At 35.4% G+C, this 15,949-nt stretch overlaps 1 protein-coding gene across 1 annotated transcript in view; it reads left to right on the top strand.

Annotated features, from left to right (window-relative positions):
- The window catches only part of SGCZ (sarcoglycan zeta), a 522,780-nt gene that overhangs the window by 435,634 nt on the left and 71,197 nt on the right, over positions 1–15,949 (top strand). The window contains exon 4 of the mRNA XM_075026628.1: positions 12,564–12,651. Coding sequence (XP_074882729.1) covers positions 12,564–12,651 — 88 coding nt within the window. The remainder of the gene's footprint in view (positions 1–12,563; positions 12,652–15,949) is intronic.

Raw genomic sequence — 15,949 nt, 5'->3', positions numbered from 1 at the left:
AACCTGATATAAAACCACAGAATTATGGCTGGTTTAAATTAACATTTTACGTTGCTATCTGAAGGAAAACTGGAAAGCTGTAAACCAATTCTTGTCGGTCTCTGCTACTTTGAACACTTACTATCTGAAGTTTTTTTAAATCCTTAATGAATGTGACAAATGAATGCACAGTCACATTCTGAACAAAGAAAAGTTCTGATCTAGTTTCTCCCACTTTGTCATAAATAATTTGGACAGAAACGATGTAAATATTGGAAGACTTACAGTGCGGTTTCATGTTGGATCCTTCGGCAGAGAAATATTTCTCTGTTTTCAAACATAGTTTAAGAAGTGTCTGCACTTTGCTACTCCTATTGGTCAACCCTATCCTCTACTACATGACTTCCCTCTTACTTCTATCGATTCAATGGTTTTAGTCACGCTGTATTTTAGAAAACAATGAAATTATCTAAGTAAACAATTTAAACTCTATTTTTTTTGTTATTGTCAGGGGTTTTTTTCTTTGGTAAGCTGGATCATTTGAGTGATGGGATGAAGGCTACAGGTAGAACCAATGTAAGCTTTTTCTTTGCTGAGAAGGAAAAGATAATGCAAAACTGCATCCTGAAAGAAGATAAACCGCTATTTCTTTCATTGTTGTTATTCAGGCTTGGTGAAGCTGAAAATGCAGTCGTATGTCATTGAAACCAATGTCAGGAGATGTTCAGTATATGGCTTTTCTTTCAGTTCTGAGGTCATGTCTTTCTGGTTTTGTTTCCTTAATTATTTTTATTTTTGCATCTGAATAAACAAAAAACCTGAAACATTTTCAGTACATTTTTAAATGTTTTTAATTATCTTTAAGCTTCTGAGGACTACTTCAGTCTTTATTATCTCTATAGCACCTTCCTTTGAGCATGTCTTGTCCTTAAAATTCTTGAGATTTGTCATTCCTATCAGTAATCATTGTTAAAAAGAGTCACTAAGCCACCCTACACCAAATATTCTATGAAAATCTGTTACTGAGAGGAAAGATTTTTGTCTGACGAGGCTTGATGTAATTAGCTCTGAGAATGTAGATCAGCTGATAGAGTTTTTGTTTCTTTGAGTGTTAAAAGTAGCTTAACAAGACTAAAACTGAATATATGACAAACTAGTAAATTCTTTTCATTGCCTTTTAGAATCAAATAGGAAGATACATCAAATTAATTACAATACCAAGAGTAGGAATTTTATTACTTTTAATGTTTATTAAAATGGGAATTACTAGACTGAACAATATCTTTCCTTAGTTCGATATCAGGTAAGTTCTCATGACAAATTTTCTTGATTTTATTTCACTTGTAGGATTAAGTTTAAGAATAAAATGTTTAAAGTCACATTGGGTTTTAATGAGCACAAAGCTCCAGAATTCTGGAAGGGCTGACAAGATTCAAGGAAGAAAGAAGTTATTAGACAGGCTTCGTAGGGTCCTGAAGAACTTTGTGAAAAAGTTCACTGTTAAATATTTTAATTTATTATAATGTTGCAAATACAACTTTTAGAGTATACTTGGACAACTTTGGCATAATTTTCATATATTCAAACACTTTGACAGTTCTAAACCAAAGACTATATTCTTTAGAGGAAGCATTCTGTGAGAAGAACAAACCAAGTCTAAATTTTTTTAATTACTTTTGCTCAAAAGTCAGAGCTCAAAACACAGACCAGAACGTTTTTCACCGCCCTTTAGGATAAATGTGACAAAAAATAATAATTAAAAAAAAAAAAATTAGAGTCTAAAGTTTCACTGAAAACAACTAAGGTGCACTAGAAATATTCTGCAGGATTTGAATAAGGGTATAGAAGAATATTAATAAGATTAGAATGGAAACTTAAGTATAATGGTTTGTACTGAGAATTACTGTAATATTCCAATACAGAATTAGCTGGAAGTGTTTGATCATCCCTTTACATTTAGGAGAGCTTGACTAGTTGCCAGAAACACAACATAAAATATTAAAACCACTATCGTGCCAGTAATGAAGAAAAAAATGCAGAAAGAATTCTTAATTTTTTGGTATGCCGTATGTATTGTTTACCATATGCAGAAGTACAAGAAGTACTCAAACGCTAATGCAAGCCTGAATAAGATCTTTTTGGCAGTGTAACACTGTTGTTAAGGAAATACAACTATTTTTAAATTCCTATATTGCTCTATGATCTTGAATTTAAAAGAAATTCAGTCTTTAGAACATTACTGTTTAATTCTGCAGGTTGCACAAATGATCCAGGTCTATGGCATTTCTTGTGCTGTTTTAATCTAAATGTCATCTGTGAAAAACTGCAAAGTCACAGAACTATATTTGTTGTAGTCTCTGTCAGTGGAGGCAAGTTTTCTTCAATATTTTAATATCTGCAGTGGAAAATTGTTTGGTATGGAAACGTTAGCCAGTTACTGAAGCAGAAATAAATTCTGAATAGCTAGAGAGTAGAAAAGAAAGATAAATTGTTAATTATACCCTTTGGAAAAGATCTGTGTTATTGAAAGGTGGCAATTATCTATAACTGCAAAGTTGACACTAGCGCAGTTCCCACTGAAAAATAATATGCTTCCCTGAAGGGTCATGTGTTGTCTCTCCCTGAACCATAATCCTCTCTACAGAATTCTATTTCCTCAGTTTTGACCTTCAGAACAGGGCTGGTGATTTGTTTTAGTCTGTGATTGGCAAGTCTCAAAGCAAATTTTCTAACAGAAGGGCAATTTATTGAACCACCAAGTCATGTCCTACAATAAAGGTGGGGATGCATATCTCCTTTCCAGAGATGACAAGTTTTAGAGGAGATGTGAAACAAATTCTGAGCTCAGATATTGGCCAAGTTTTTGTCATACTAATGGCAAAGCTTCTTATTAAATATTTTGCAAGGTTAAAGAACGTACAACAGCAGAACCTGAGATAATACTTTTCAACGTCACTTTCTAGCTGTTGGTATGTCAGAATTAAAGGTGAATGCATGATGTGCAGACGATGTTTGTTTTTCCAATCTTGAAATACTCTCTTCTACCTGTTGTGTTCAAGATAATGTAGGGTTTTTTAGTTGATTCTTCATAACTTATGGTGATTAAAGGTACATACTTTATTGAAAAATAATAATTCAGATGAAGATCTTGTAGTGGATCTGCCTGGAGAACCGGAAAGCAAAGACTGTTCTGTCTTACTTATTAGCTGTTTGCATACCTATTCAAAAATTGAGGAGACTGTGCCGACCAAATAGATATGAGGCATCTTTATTCCTTTTTATGTGACCGGTCTTTGTCAATAGAGGATTTTATTGTTGTCTCAATATGAGATAGCCACACTCCCCTCCCTTGGGTGGGAAGAAAAGTTGCCAGCAGATGTCATTTCCTCTGGGAAATTCAAAGCAGTCCTAATCATAGGATCAGGAATGGTGTGTAGTAGAGAAAGGAGGAGAAAGAGGTTTTAGAGGTTCAATATCACCTGGGGAAGCTTAATGACCAAGAAAAGAAAAGGGTAAGAAATATTGAGACTGATCCTTTCTTACAAGAAGATAGGAGACTTCTTGGACTCAAATAGTTTTGGTCCTGAAAAGAAGACTGGGACTGACTGTGAGGAGTATGGTAAGGTATAAGTCATGGTTCCATAATTAAAACAGAAGAGTTAAAAATTAGCTTCTCGTGGTCTTTTAAAGCCAGACTATGTGGAAAGTTATTTGACTTTTCTAGCTAGACAGCAAAAAGTGAATTTTCTCAATAACACAAGAGATGTTACTTTCATGAAAGAAATGCTGCAAAGACATTTTTTGACTGAATTCCTGGGTTTAGCAGCTGATAACATACATGCTGAGACCTTTGCCATAAATGTTGAAGTCCTCAGCCCTGGGCTATCATGATCAAGATGTTTTCTGAAAATTTAAAGTATACTTTTCATAACAGGTATTACTGTCCATTAATCAGTGGATTATCTATAATTCCTGTAATTGCCATTCTTATTCTCATTCTTTTTGATAACTTAATCAAAGCCTCATTATACCTCATGCTAAACAACCATGGAATTGATAGTGCTTGCATCAAGCAAGTGCAGTAACGAAGCCTGAAAGCATCTAACAATTGATATAATAAGCAATGGGTACATGCAGGGGAAGGCTCAGTAAAGTAACAAAAATAATATCCCTTCTTTTAGGCAGGGTTTTTCAGAGTTCATTTGAGATATGTGGGTTTCTGCTTATTTAATACAGGAACAGTAGAGAGAACTAGCAATAAGGAAAGCATTGCCAAGGTAATTAGGATCCAGCAGTGAGTGATTCTGCTTGAAGGAAGGCTTATCAGGAAAAATCAGCATTGTAGAAACTAAGATAGCTACATAAAGAAACAAAAAATACACATAACCATTTCTGACTTTTGCTGTTGAAGTTGCAGCTAATACTAGTGGCATCATTTATTCATATAGGTTGCCGCCACCTTAACTTTCTATAAAAGAATAAGTTTAATATTCACCTAATATAAACCTTCTAACTAAATGTTTAAAATTAATCACTAGTCTTGCTTTATTTTTGTGTCTTATATATTTCTTCAACATATTCATTTTCATATGCACTAAACTTTTAAATATTTTTTATTAATAGCAAGTCTTTCTTTGCTGCTTTGTCTGACCTATACCACTCATTCCAGATTTCTGCTGCAATTTATGTATTTCTGAAATGGTTTTGTACCTTAACCTTCCTTTAGAATTCGTTCATCCTTCTTCAGCCTTAGAATTTGAAAAGATGTCATAGAAATAATAGTGAAATAAAAACTGGTGGTGAAAATATTATTTCCATATAGTCCTTTGCTGGATGTCTGCAAGGCACCATAAAAGTGGAACCCAGAACCTATTGATACACTGAAGAGTGCACATTTTTTCAGAACTTTTAGGTCAGAGTTTCCTTAGGATTGGGTAGATATAATGGAATAAGTTTATTTTGGCTATTTTCTCATTTTATCATTTTTTCACTTATCAACATGTAAAACGGATGTATATTTCCTTATATGCATCAACTGAACAGGGGATGACACACTTTTATCTGTCATAGGCATCTCAGGAACTAGGAATCTGGTCAAAGATTTACATATATGCACATTATCAGTCATTGACTACAGAATTTTTTTTGTGTTTGTTTTCTTTTTTCTCTCAGCTAGTGAGTCTAAAATAAATGCAATTCAAATTCTGTAAAGAAATGCTCCCTCAATAGGGAATGGTGGGAGATTACTTTTAAATGTGTGAATATACTTTGATTTGTATAAATTTTCCTGTACTGTCTTCAACTTCTTCCTGGAGTTAATTGCTGCTATATTTCAAGTTTTAACACGTTAAGTTAAAAAGGCACAAGAAACACAGTCTTGTTTCACTCTAATAGTATATCATGGTTGACACCTGCACACAAACAGGGACTGAAAGACTGCTTTCCAAGATTTAAAATAGCATAATGGACTGTTAGATTACTGTTGGGCTTAATCTTAATGGCAAAAATCCATTTGATAACTGATATACCCACACAGCAAGAAATGATAGTTTGAAAGAAGCAAAGTACAGTGATTCCACCCTTATTTTGGCTTTAGATTTTAAGACTTGCATTGGTTTTCTACATTTGTCCTAATTAAAGTTTTCTAGGGGCTTTGCAGCTCAGTAACATACAATTTTACTTGCTGTGTCACAAGCTTAATGACTAAGGAGTGAGCTTTGGGCGTTTAACAAGCTTCCTCCAAGTACATTTGTAGTCTTGTTTTAATTTAGTTGGGATCTTTATATCTAAAGTCCATTTGAAATTTTGTTTGATTTTTAAATCAATTCTAGAAAAGTCACATCTTTTGTCTGCTATTTAAATATCTGTTTCTGCTTTATCACTAAGTTTTTCTATGCATGACTGAATTCTGCCATAATAAAAATTTCATGGTGCATTATATGAGGAAGTAAAACAAGGAGGTTATTTCTATCTGGGGGTTATAGCCCTGATCACTATGCAGCTTTACCAGTTCATGTGGCTCTCCAGAGTGCTGTGTATGATTGTCGTTGGCTACACTTGTATTACTTTGGTAAGTATAACCATGTTTGTGTTCAGATTTGCTGTGTTGTGAAGCTAGGTGATATCTGTGATTGCCTTTAACATATAAGAAGGCTAACATGGAAACAGAGCAGAGATTGGGAACTGAGATAACATTCTTTGATGAATAAGAATTATCTAGAAAGTATGCTGCTTGGAACCTTGTCAATACCCTCAAATATGATATTTCATTCAGTATCAACTAAGGCGTATTTTTTTTCAAACTGTTTGCTTGTACTTTGTTTACCTGTCTTCCACAGCTTTTCATTGCTTTGGTGAGTCAATTAAGTGAGGTATATTTCCCTTCTTGATTTGTAAAAATAGAGTTTATATCTCACTGAAAATGTGGCTCTACATAAACATTTGGGGTATTTTTACCAAATCACTTTTGACATAAATTCAATTCTGCTACTCATTTTACCAGTGTGTTATATAAGAAAATTGATGAATTATTTTTTTTCTGCTTGCATTTGATGATAATTATATGTAAGTCAGTCAGTCTTGCCATGGATGAATGAAATGCATTGACTTAATAGGTTACTTAAATACTTTTCCAAACCTCCCTAATGTGCAAAACCGGTGTGAAAAAAAAACAACCTGATTTTCAATAACATTTGGTCAAACTTTTAAGATATCTGGAATGTTTCCTTAAAGCAAAAGTCTGAAGATGTTTATTGTGATTTTGCAATCATCTTCCTGATTCTGAGTGTAATTATTAGGGATTAAATTGTGACTCTCAGGTTAGAAAGGACAATTGGGCAGGAACAAAGAACACTAAAATCTAACGTGAAAATTTATTTTGGCAATGCAGGAATGTAGAAAATAGGTAAAGCCCCTCAATACTTATAATAACTCTTCTCATCTCAGAATTGTCCAGGAATAACCTGGACAATAAATTATTCGCTTCTCCCTACTTGAAGTACCCCTATGTTGGGGACCCTACTGTCCTGACACCTAGGGAAGATTTTTGGGAATATTCTTGAGAATATTCTTGGAAATACTGAGTACTGGAAAATATTGATAAATAAGAATATGGAATATTCTTGGAAAGAGTATCTTGGGAATATTCTGATGAAGAATATTTTTCTTTAATTTCTATTTTGACTGTCCCAAGCTCTTACAAGGTTCTAATAGTTTTAACCGAGACTTCAGTCTTTCTAAGTACTCAAGAGCTCAGCAACTGCTGGCATTTGTAGGTCTGTTTTTTTCCAAATATTTCCTTATTCAAGTTCCTTCATGTTTGTTTAGTGCTTATCATAAAGTTAATGGTAGAAAGTTTGGGTCTGAAACTCCTAGCCTTACAGATGTGTGGGTTTTTTTAGTCCCTGGAGCTTTTTCTTCCATGTCCATTATTACCTCCCTATTTGCAAGGAAGGTTGCTAAGAAACATGCTGATGTTCTGGTTCGGAACAATGGGTAAACAGCTAAGGAATACTCTCTCCATCCCCTCACAGCCTCTTTGCTCTGCTTTCTACCATTCTTGACTGTGTCCTTCATATTCTCCTTCCAAACTTCTTGCACTTAATTCCTCCAAGGCAGTATTCACACTTGTTATCCCTCATTTGCCTGAGCTGCAGTCATCCATGTAGTTATAGCAAAATTACTCAGTCGTCTTTGACTCTCTTGGGCTGCTGGACGGACCAGAGGGCTGAGTATTTTCTATTTCTTTAGTTCCCATTTTGTTGCTATGGTGTGGTCAAATAGCCCATGCATTGTTGGTGCTTCTGTCTGGGTCATTGACCAGACACAGTTGATCAACTTGTTCACTGTCACCCATAGTATGAGCCTCTAAAGCAGTAGACAGACTGTGGTGCTATGCAGCAGTGGGGAAACGTGTTCCCTCTCTTTGGTAAAGTCTTGCAATAGCCACTGTGTGGTTGGATATGGGGAATGCTGTGGTGAGTTTCTCAGCAAATGGAAGTTTAATACAGATTTTTTTTACTTTTTAAATATTTTTTAAAATACAAAAGTATCGTGGTCATTCTGAGTCACTAGTTTATCGGGGTAGGTTGGTTAAAAGAGCCCTGTAAGGAAATGTCCTGCTGTAACTATGTTAGCTGCCCATGCTGGGGATGGGCTCAAATAACAGAGAAGTATATAACCTTACCTCCTCTCACAAATGGCCAACAGATGGAGTTGGCAGATCTAGAATGCTGCCTGCTTCTTGCATTACTTTTTACATCTATATGACACCGTGTGGAGGTCCGGAAACCTGAAGTGGTGTGCTTGCCCAAGCACAGGAATCATATCATTAAAGAGCTAGTGCTTGCGCTATAAGCTATGGTATACATATTGCTACTATTCCTAAGAGTGTCAAAGTGGGTGGTGTTAACATAATTAACTGTGTTCTGAGCATAAATCTGGGATTATATTTAATTATACAGTGTACTATCTTACCTAGAGTAAACTAATGTCATATTAAACTAACTGGAATTAAATTGCTCCATTTAAACTCTTTGTAATTTAAAGGGTGCATTTTGGAAATACTCCTCAAAACTGAGCTAATTAGCTGGGATTGCCTATTTGAATGGTGTACAAAAGGCATGATATTTATCCAAAATATGTTAAAAATAATTGAACCATCTGTAAAAAATGAAAGTTTTGCTATGTTTGCTCATGCAGAATGTTTTTTTAGTAAAATGACTTTATAAAGCAATCTATTGGTCTTTCATAAAATTACAGTAATCTGCTCATCTAATTGTAAAAATAAAAGTTATTTATTAGTACTACATTGTGATCCTTACTCACCCCCCCGACCTTTTTTCCCCAAAAAATTTCCATTGTATTTATAACTGTATTCAGATTCAAGAAAGCCTTTTGAAAATGTCCCCTAAATTCATTTGTTTATTTTTCTCTTTATGAATCCCAGCTGCAAGCCTGTTTCAGATAAGAAGTGACTATAGTAACATCATGTTCTGGTTTGCCTTTAATACAACTCTGAAAATCTTGAAGACGTAACATTTCAGGGCTTGAAACAGGAGTCATCTCATACAGTATCATAAACATCAGCTAGTTCTTGAGGTCCTCATATTGGTGGGGGAACAGTGAGGGCTGACTGTTCCCTAAGGGCAGGACAACCCTGCCAGGAGGGATTCAAATGGGACTGGACTGAAATGGGCTCCCCCAGGGGTGGGGAAGGCCCTGGGGAGTTTGGGCAGGGCCAGTAAGGGCTGGTGGTGCCCTCATGGCCCTAAGAGCATCCCTCTACAATATTTTAGTTATTAGCAAATTGTAGTATTGGATTTTAGGGACTACTTTGCTCCAAGACCAAGTAATACTGGTAATCCAGAAGTGGTCTAAGTTTTCTGTACCTCAGGAAACTCCCTGTTCAAGCATCCCATACGGCAAGTTCAGTCAGCAAGAACAGCTTCTGAACTCAGGGGGCTGGGGCTGCAAGTCTTGGCACGGCCTTTTCCAGGGGTAGAAAGTTTGTGATGGGCAAGAGAGACCTGCTTTTTTATTTCTTTTTCTCATGCATTCAAATTGATTCATTGTCAAGAAATATTAGGTGATTAAGAACTTCTTCAAGGATGTTCCTTGGAGTTGCTCATGACAACTTTTACACTGCATGTATATGATTATATTCTAAATATGGAGCATATCTGTTCCTGATATTCATAACACTGAGCTACAGAAATACACGGAGCTGATTTTATAGCACTACATTACTTTATTACATGTAAGGGAAAATGTTCTTTATGTTCACCTGTTGATGGAAGATCTGATATACAGCTGTATAATGTCAGTAAAGTATTTTACTATCAAGTCTATTATCAAGTCTATTAAATTGCAAGCTGAAGTTCACATGAAAAGAGTAGCAGATCTGGTGATCCAGAGAGAAAAACATCCAACATTTTTGTTCTGTAGATATATTTGTATTCATATGACTGACACTCATCTCACTTCATACTTGTCTTAACAGATCTGTAATTCCAATGATTTCAGCTAAGTCTCCTCTGAGTTGCTAGCTCCTCTGAGTAGACTCCCTTTGAATACCTTGAACCTCTATCTTTAGGCACTTCCTGTGGAAAACAGAAGTGCAGGTAAACAGTGCAGATAAAATGCTGGACTGCTTAAATTGTCAGGAGTTTTGCTGCTGGGTTTTCTTTGGTCCGGAATTTAAGCTTGCAGCTCTATATTTGACATCCAGGAACTAAGGAATATAGATTTAAGTTCTTAACTTCTTCATCCCTCTTTTTATCTTTCAAATAAGACAAGGAAAGGAGAAGAAAGAAGGCTTGGCTCACTTAATCTTTTATCATCCTGTACTTGAGAATTTGATACCCAAGGTCTTCATTTACAATTAGAGCCTGAGCACAAGAAACCCGAGAGGCAGATTTTAGCCTGAGAATCTTGTTAACTATAAGTATTTTCCTAAGGTGAAAGAAACCTTCAGATCAGACTATGAACAGTGTTTGGAACTATAAGTTACCAAACCCTTAGCTGAGCAGCAAAAATAGTCATGGCAGTACCCTCCCTTGCTAAGGGTGAGATTATTCTAACTTGGAAGACTGTTCTCCAAATATTGACTAAGCAAAAGTGAAAAGGGCTCCTTAAAAATATACTTTGGCCATGCAGCTGTCTATCAGGACAACCTCCTTTCCCAGAGCAGCAGTTGCCCAGACTAATGATCTTCAAAGGACCATAAGGAAAGTGGAAATCAAATCAAGTGTTGAGAAAAAGGTCCTTAGCAGCTGCTTTTGTTGCCAGAAGCTCCCTTGATTGCATCACATGTTTAGCTCAAACCAGTTACATTGAACACAGTGTCTCACTGATAATTATGGCTTTTTATATAGAAAGATGGACAAGCCAAACAGTGACTTTCATCTGCCAGATTCCGTGATGCAGAGCTAATTGGCAGGATGTTAGAGAGGTCATAGCATGGTCCAGCGAGAGATGAAACACACCTGAACTATTAAAAATTAGCTCAGAATAATTTCAGACTTCCCAGGGAACTGAGTATCATTTCAAGTTAATAATCATGGTGAAAACAACTGGGAAGAGTGTTTCTTGCAGAGGAAAGCCCTGGATTCAAAGGAAAGGATTATAAGGTATAGAAAATTTACGTGCAAACCTAATGCATCCTTCAGGTAAAAATAAATCTTTATACATGGCTCCTTAACTCCTTTCTTTCTCTTCTTAAAAAACTTTCAAGAACAGGAAGAACTGATATATTAAGTGACACACACATACACAAGAAGTCTATCTAACCTAATATGGTCAATCCAGGAATGACCAATAATGGATGCCCAGGGAAGAATCTAAGAATAAAACTGGTATATAAAAATTCTCAGAAATATTTTCCTAGCCCTTAGTCATTCCTACCTAAAGCACTTCCCCAGCTGTTTCTGTCAGGTGTTTTACTGGTGTTGGATAAACTTACCTAAGCATAGGTAAGTGCTGGCAGACTGCTGGAAACAGCAATGTACCCAAGGTCTCACTGCAAGCTTCAGGGGAATAACAGTGTGGTATCAGGTGGTTCCAGGGAGGAAAGTGCCTCTCTGCAACAACAGCCGCCATCCTAATTTTCCCTCCTCTCATGCACTCACCCCCCGCCAATGACAGCAGGATCAGTAAGCTCTTTTTTTTTTTTTTTTTTTTTTTTTAATGGTGGGTTTCTCTTGGCTCTCTGTTGAAGCTCTTCCCCTTTCCTGTGCATGTGTCCTTCTCCTGGAGGAGTCCGCCTGGCTCCTCATTCTTCAAGAAGCAAAATTCGATTCTGTCTTGATTTCTGAGATTCCTTAAGCTGGCTTTGGACACGGGATATGCCTATGCATATATATGTAAACATTTTTCAAAAGCTTAAACCTAGTAGGACGCTGACAGCAATGTAGTCATGCTGCAAACTGACTCCAAAAGTGTTAAGATCGTACTTAATATCATACAGTGTTTGTCTTTGTGCTCCATCAGCTTGATTACTAATACTACCTGTCAGATACTATTGGTGGTGGGGCAGGGTTGTGTGTTATATGACCTCGCTATCCAGTGCTCTCTTTCTTTGCTTTTTGAGAATAGTGATATCATTTACCCTCAAAGAAATGCATGGCTGTGTTTGTAAGGTTTTAGTAAGTGCAATCCAAATACTATAGGTTGTACAGGCTAATAGAATAATGTAGTATAGTGTTGGTTAGGTAGCTCAAAAAGTATATGTTAGTAATACATGGAAAAGGCTAACAAAACAGGTTTGTGTTAAGGCTTTTTGGATTTGTAACTTTGTAATATCCTCAGGAAATAAGGCCCAATTTATATAAATTAAGTTCAACTGATTTCTAAAGCAGGGTTTCTATGCACAAAGGTTTTAAGCACAAAGGTTTTAAGCTTAAAATGTTATTCTTACTGGTTTTTTAGTATAAAAATTTGATTTGTAAAATACTTTATGAAATTATTAAAAAGGCTATTATGTTTGACACAACTCCCCTCTCAGCATGCATGTTTATATTTAGTTCTAACTTAATTCTACCTCAACTTTTTGTTCTCTCATTTATTGTCTTATACATGTTTCCCAGGATAGCCCACTGGTCTTACAGTCTGACAGAAATGTAACAGTGAATGCAAGAAATCACATGGGACAGTTAACTGGACAACTGACAGTAGGTGAGTGTTCTTTATTGACTGTTATGTATATCAGTTTAGCTTTATGACTAGGTTTCATTAATTAACATTGAAGATAAAATATTGCTGAATAGTCAGGAAAAAAATCTCATCACCATACTCAAACAAAAACCAATGCATACAAGGGATCACAAGGGCATGATTCAGCATTAACTGAAGGCAGAGAAAGTAGAAATGCCTCAAAATAGTAAAAACAGCTTAATAGAAAATGATTATTGTTGAGACAGCTGTAACAAAACAAACTAAAAAAAAATCTCAGCAAAACTTGTTTCAACAACAATTTCTGTGGGAAAATAACCATAATTTTCTTACAAGTTCTGTCAGTCTTCCATTACTTCAGAGGGAAATGGCTTGTCCTCATTACTCTTGCAATGTATTTTTAACAGCATATATTGAAAACAGTTGAAGAAACAGAATAAAAAAAAAACAACAAAAAAACCCAGAACAAAACAAAAATCCAAATGCTTTCCTAGTCACTACAAAATTTAAATGGAAAGTAACCATGCTGACAGTCATTCATTAAAATGGCATTTGATGTTTTGCGAAGTATAAAATATAGCAGATCAAAGTTTCAAATGAAATGGAAATAAAAAATCCTCTACATATCTGTTCCACTTTTCATGTATTTTTCTTTGCTTTTATTAATGTTACCATGTTATAGTGTGTTTTTAGCACAAATCATACTTGCTGTGCTAGTAAATATGAAGTAATATTTTTTATATTTTCAGTACTAGAACAGTACTGAAGATATTCATTGCTTTTTAAGAATATTGGTCAAAAAAATCAGTACAAAGTAATGTTCTAGATCTGTTAGAAAACAATATATATTGACTGGGAATGGTGTGAAAAATATACAAATATAGATGTGTAAGATACTCCTTAGACTCCGCGACTTTTCATTTTTTTCACTTCTGGATTAAGTTGTGTTTTGTCCGCTTTTTTTCCTCATGTGCTGAGGATATGCTCACAAATACTTTTAAGTTAAACTCTGGTTGTAATCCACACTGAGCTTTCATACTGGCTGGAAACAGTGGCTTCAAGCGGTAAAAAAATCTTTGGCAAGTGCATACAGTGACACACCATCTGTACTGATTTCCCTGAATGACCACATCAAATGAGTGTGCAAAGGTAACCAGACTTGCTAGCAGATACAGATGAGGAAAATTAAGCCAACACCTGCTGTAGCCATATTGTACTTGCCCAGTGTGTTTATGGAACGCAGTTCTGTTTCATCTAGTAGCTGTATTATTAAAACCTTCTATTTCAGCTGGTAATTGCTAAAAGTTGAGTTGCCCATGGCAAACATTCCCATTGGCTGAAATAAATATGATATTTTGATTGCTGACACCATTCTTGCTAAGTGAATCCAGCACTGAAAATGTATGAGTGTATTGAGATAGACCTACTTAAAGGCAACACACTAGAGGTTAATATTGTAAAAACATAAAGGCCTGAAGAAAACATGTGTTCTTACCTTACCATCATTAGAGTGAACACCTGTAAGCTCCTTGGTGTGCAGCTGGGGCAGAGTGTCTGCAGAGTGTCTATTGTATTTACATTATTTCTTATTCTTTATCTTCCTCTTCTTTTTCATGGCTATATGGCCTTTATTCTTTCTTATTCTTTCTTATTCTATAAATATATAAATCTGTTTCTTTTTTATTAATTCCTCACACAGTACTGAATGCATATTAAAATATTCCTTATTGTTTATTTATTATTTAATATTTCTTACTTAGTACAGATATTCATAACTACCAGTACAACCAGTAAAAGCCTGAAGATTCTACTATTGGAAATCAAAGAAATTAACAGGCACCTAAAATTCAGAAGGTATTATTTCTGCCTTCTCTTCTAAAAATGTTTGTTGTGTAAGGTAGAGCAGAGAAGGACAATTTTTTTTTATTTTTGCCTTGGAATAAAAAGGAATAAAAAGCATGGAAACATCTGCTGAGAGCAGGGGAGGAGACTTTTCTATACCAGGTTTGCTGACATCAGAAAATATTTTTTTCTATTAGCTGTAAATATGCTCTGGAAAGTCCCTGACTTCTTCAAAAATGTTTTTTGTACCTTCACTGGTGCTGCATGCTGAAGCAGCTGTGAGCGTGGCTGCCCAGTGAAAGGGATGAAAATAAACAGTGGAGGAAGCAGGGAGGAGAAATATTTTTAAACTACAAAAAAAGTAAATTATTATGCTTCAGGGAAAAAAATTATTTAGTTAACAACTTTGAAATGTTCTTATCTGTTAACTTCCAAAAAAAGTTAAATTCTAACAATTAAAAAAAAAAAAGACTACAAATTTATATGCAGGGCAGGAATATTCTGAAAAGAAAGAAGGATGCTTGTGCATTCAGGTGTATGATAATGCACTTCCTAGACATGTGATATTATTGGCATTTTATCTGTATTTCACAGGACATAAGTGATGTTACAAGGCAATAAATAGGCTGGTGTCTTGTCTTTGACTTTCAAATTACTGGTCATGTCAAATTTTAGGACAACTAAAAATTCTTTCTGTGGTATTTGGAATTGTGCCATGCAAAACTAAGACAACCTTAAGAGCATCTAATTAGAACTGTAAGTGGAAGATAGATTAATGTGAAGAAGTAGGGGTGGGGCTGGGAGGAATAAGGCTGTATGATCACCCAGGAAGATGGAAAAACTCCAGTGAAACTCTTGATAACAGGTATTCAATTGTTTGAGTGACTATGGAAAACAAAATATTTCCATAAAGTGCATCATTAAGACATCTTGGAACACAGTCTAATCTAGGAGGAGAAAAGAAAAAGTATATTAAAAAAAAAAAAAAGATAGCCAAGAGTGCTGGATGATTCAGTGGTTACATGTTTAAATGGTGTAAAGTCAAGTCATGGCTCCAGGTCTTACAATACCAAGGGTGCATCCATTATTGCAGTACAATGTATTTACACTGACACTGAAAACTGTACAGAGAGAAAGTCACAGGTGTAGCAATGCTTTCTGTTGGGATCCATACCAACTGAGCTAAAAATGTTGGTTTGTGCTCTGGTCTTTTCATGACATATGGTCAGGAAACTGCTAAGTTTGTATCTGAATCTCCAAAAGGACTTCACAGCCTTCAGTTTTTAGACATGCCATTTAAGACCAACAGAACAGATGAGCAGAGACATGAAGTATATCTACAGAATAAAGATGTGAAGATGACCATCCATTGATTTTTGTATTTAAGCTGGATAAAGACAAGTAATCACATCTCTGCCCTCCCACCCCTTACTCAGAAATACCTTTTACATTATGCATT

The sequence above is a fragment of the Buteo buteo genome, chromosome 1 (assembly GCF_964188355.1).
Source record: "Buteo buteo chromosome 1, bButBut1.hap1.1, whole genome shotgun sequence".
Taxonomy (NCBI): Eukaryota; Metazoa; Chordata; class Aves; order Accipitriformes; family Accipitridae; genus Buteo; species Buteo buteo.
Note: the sequence above shows the minus strand (reverse complement) of the source record. Positions and strands in the feature narration are given on the sequence as shown.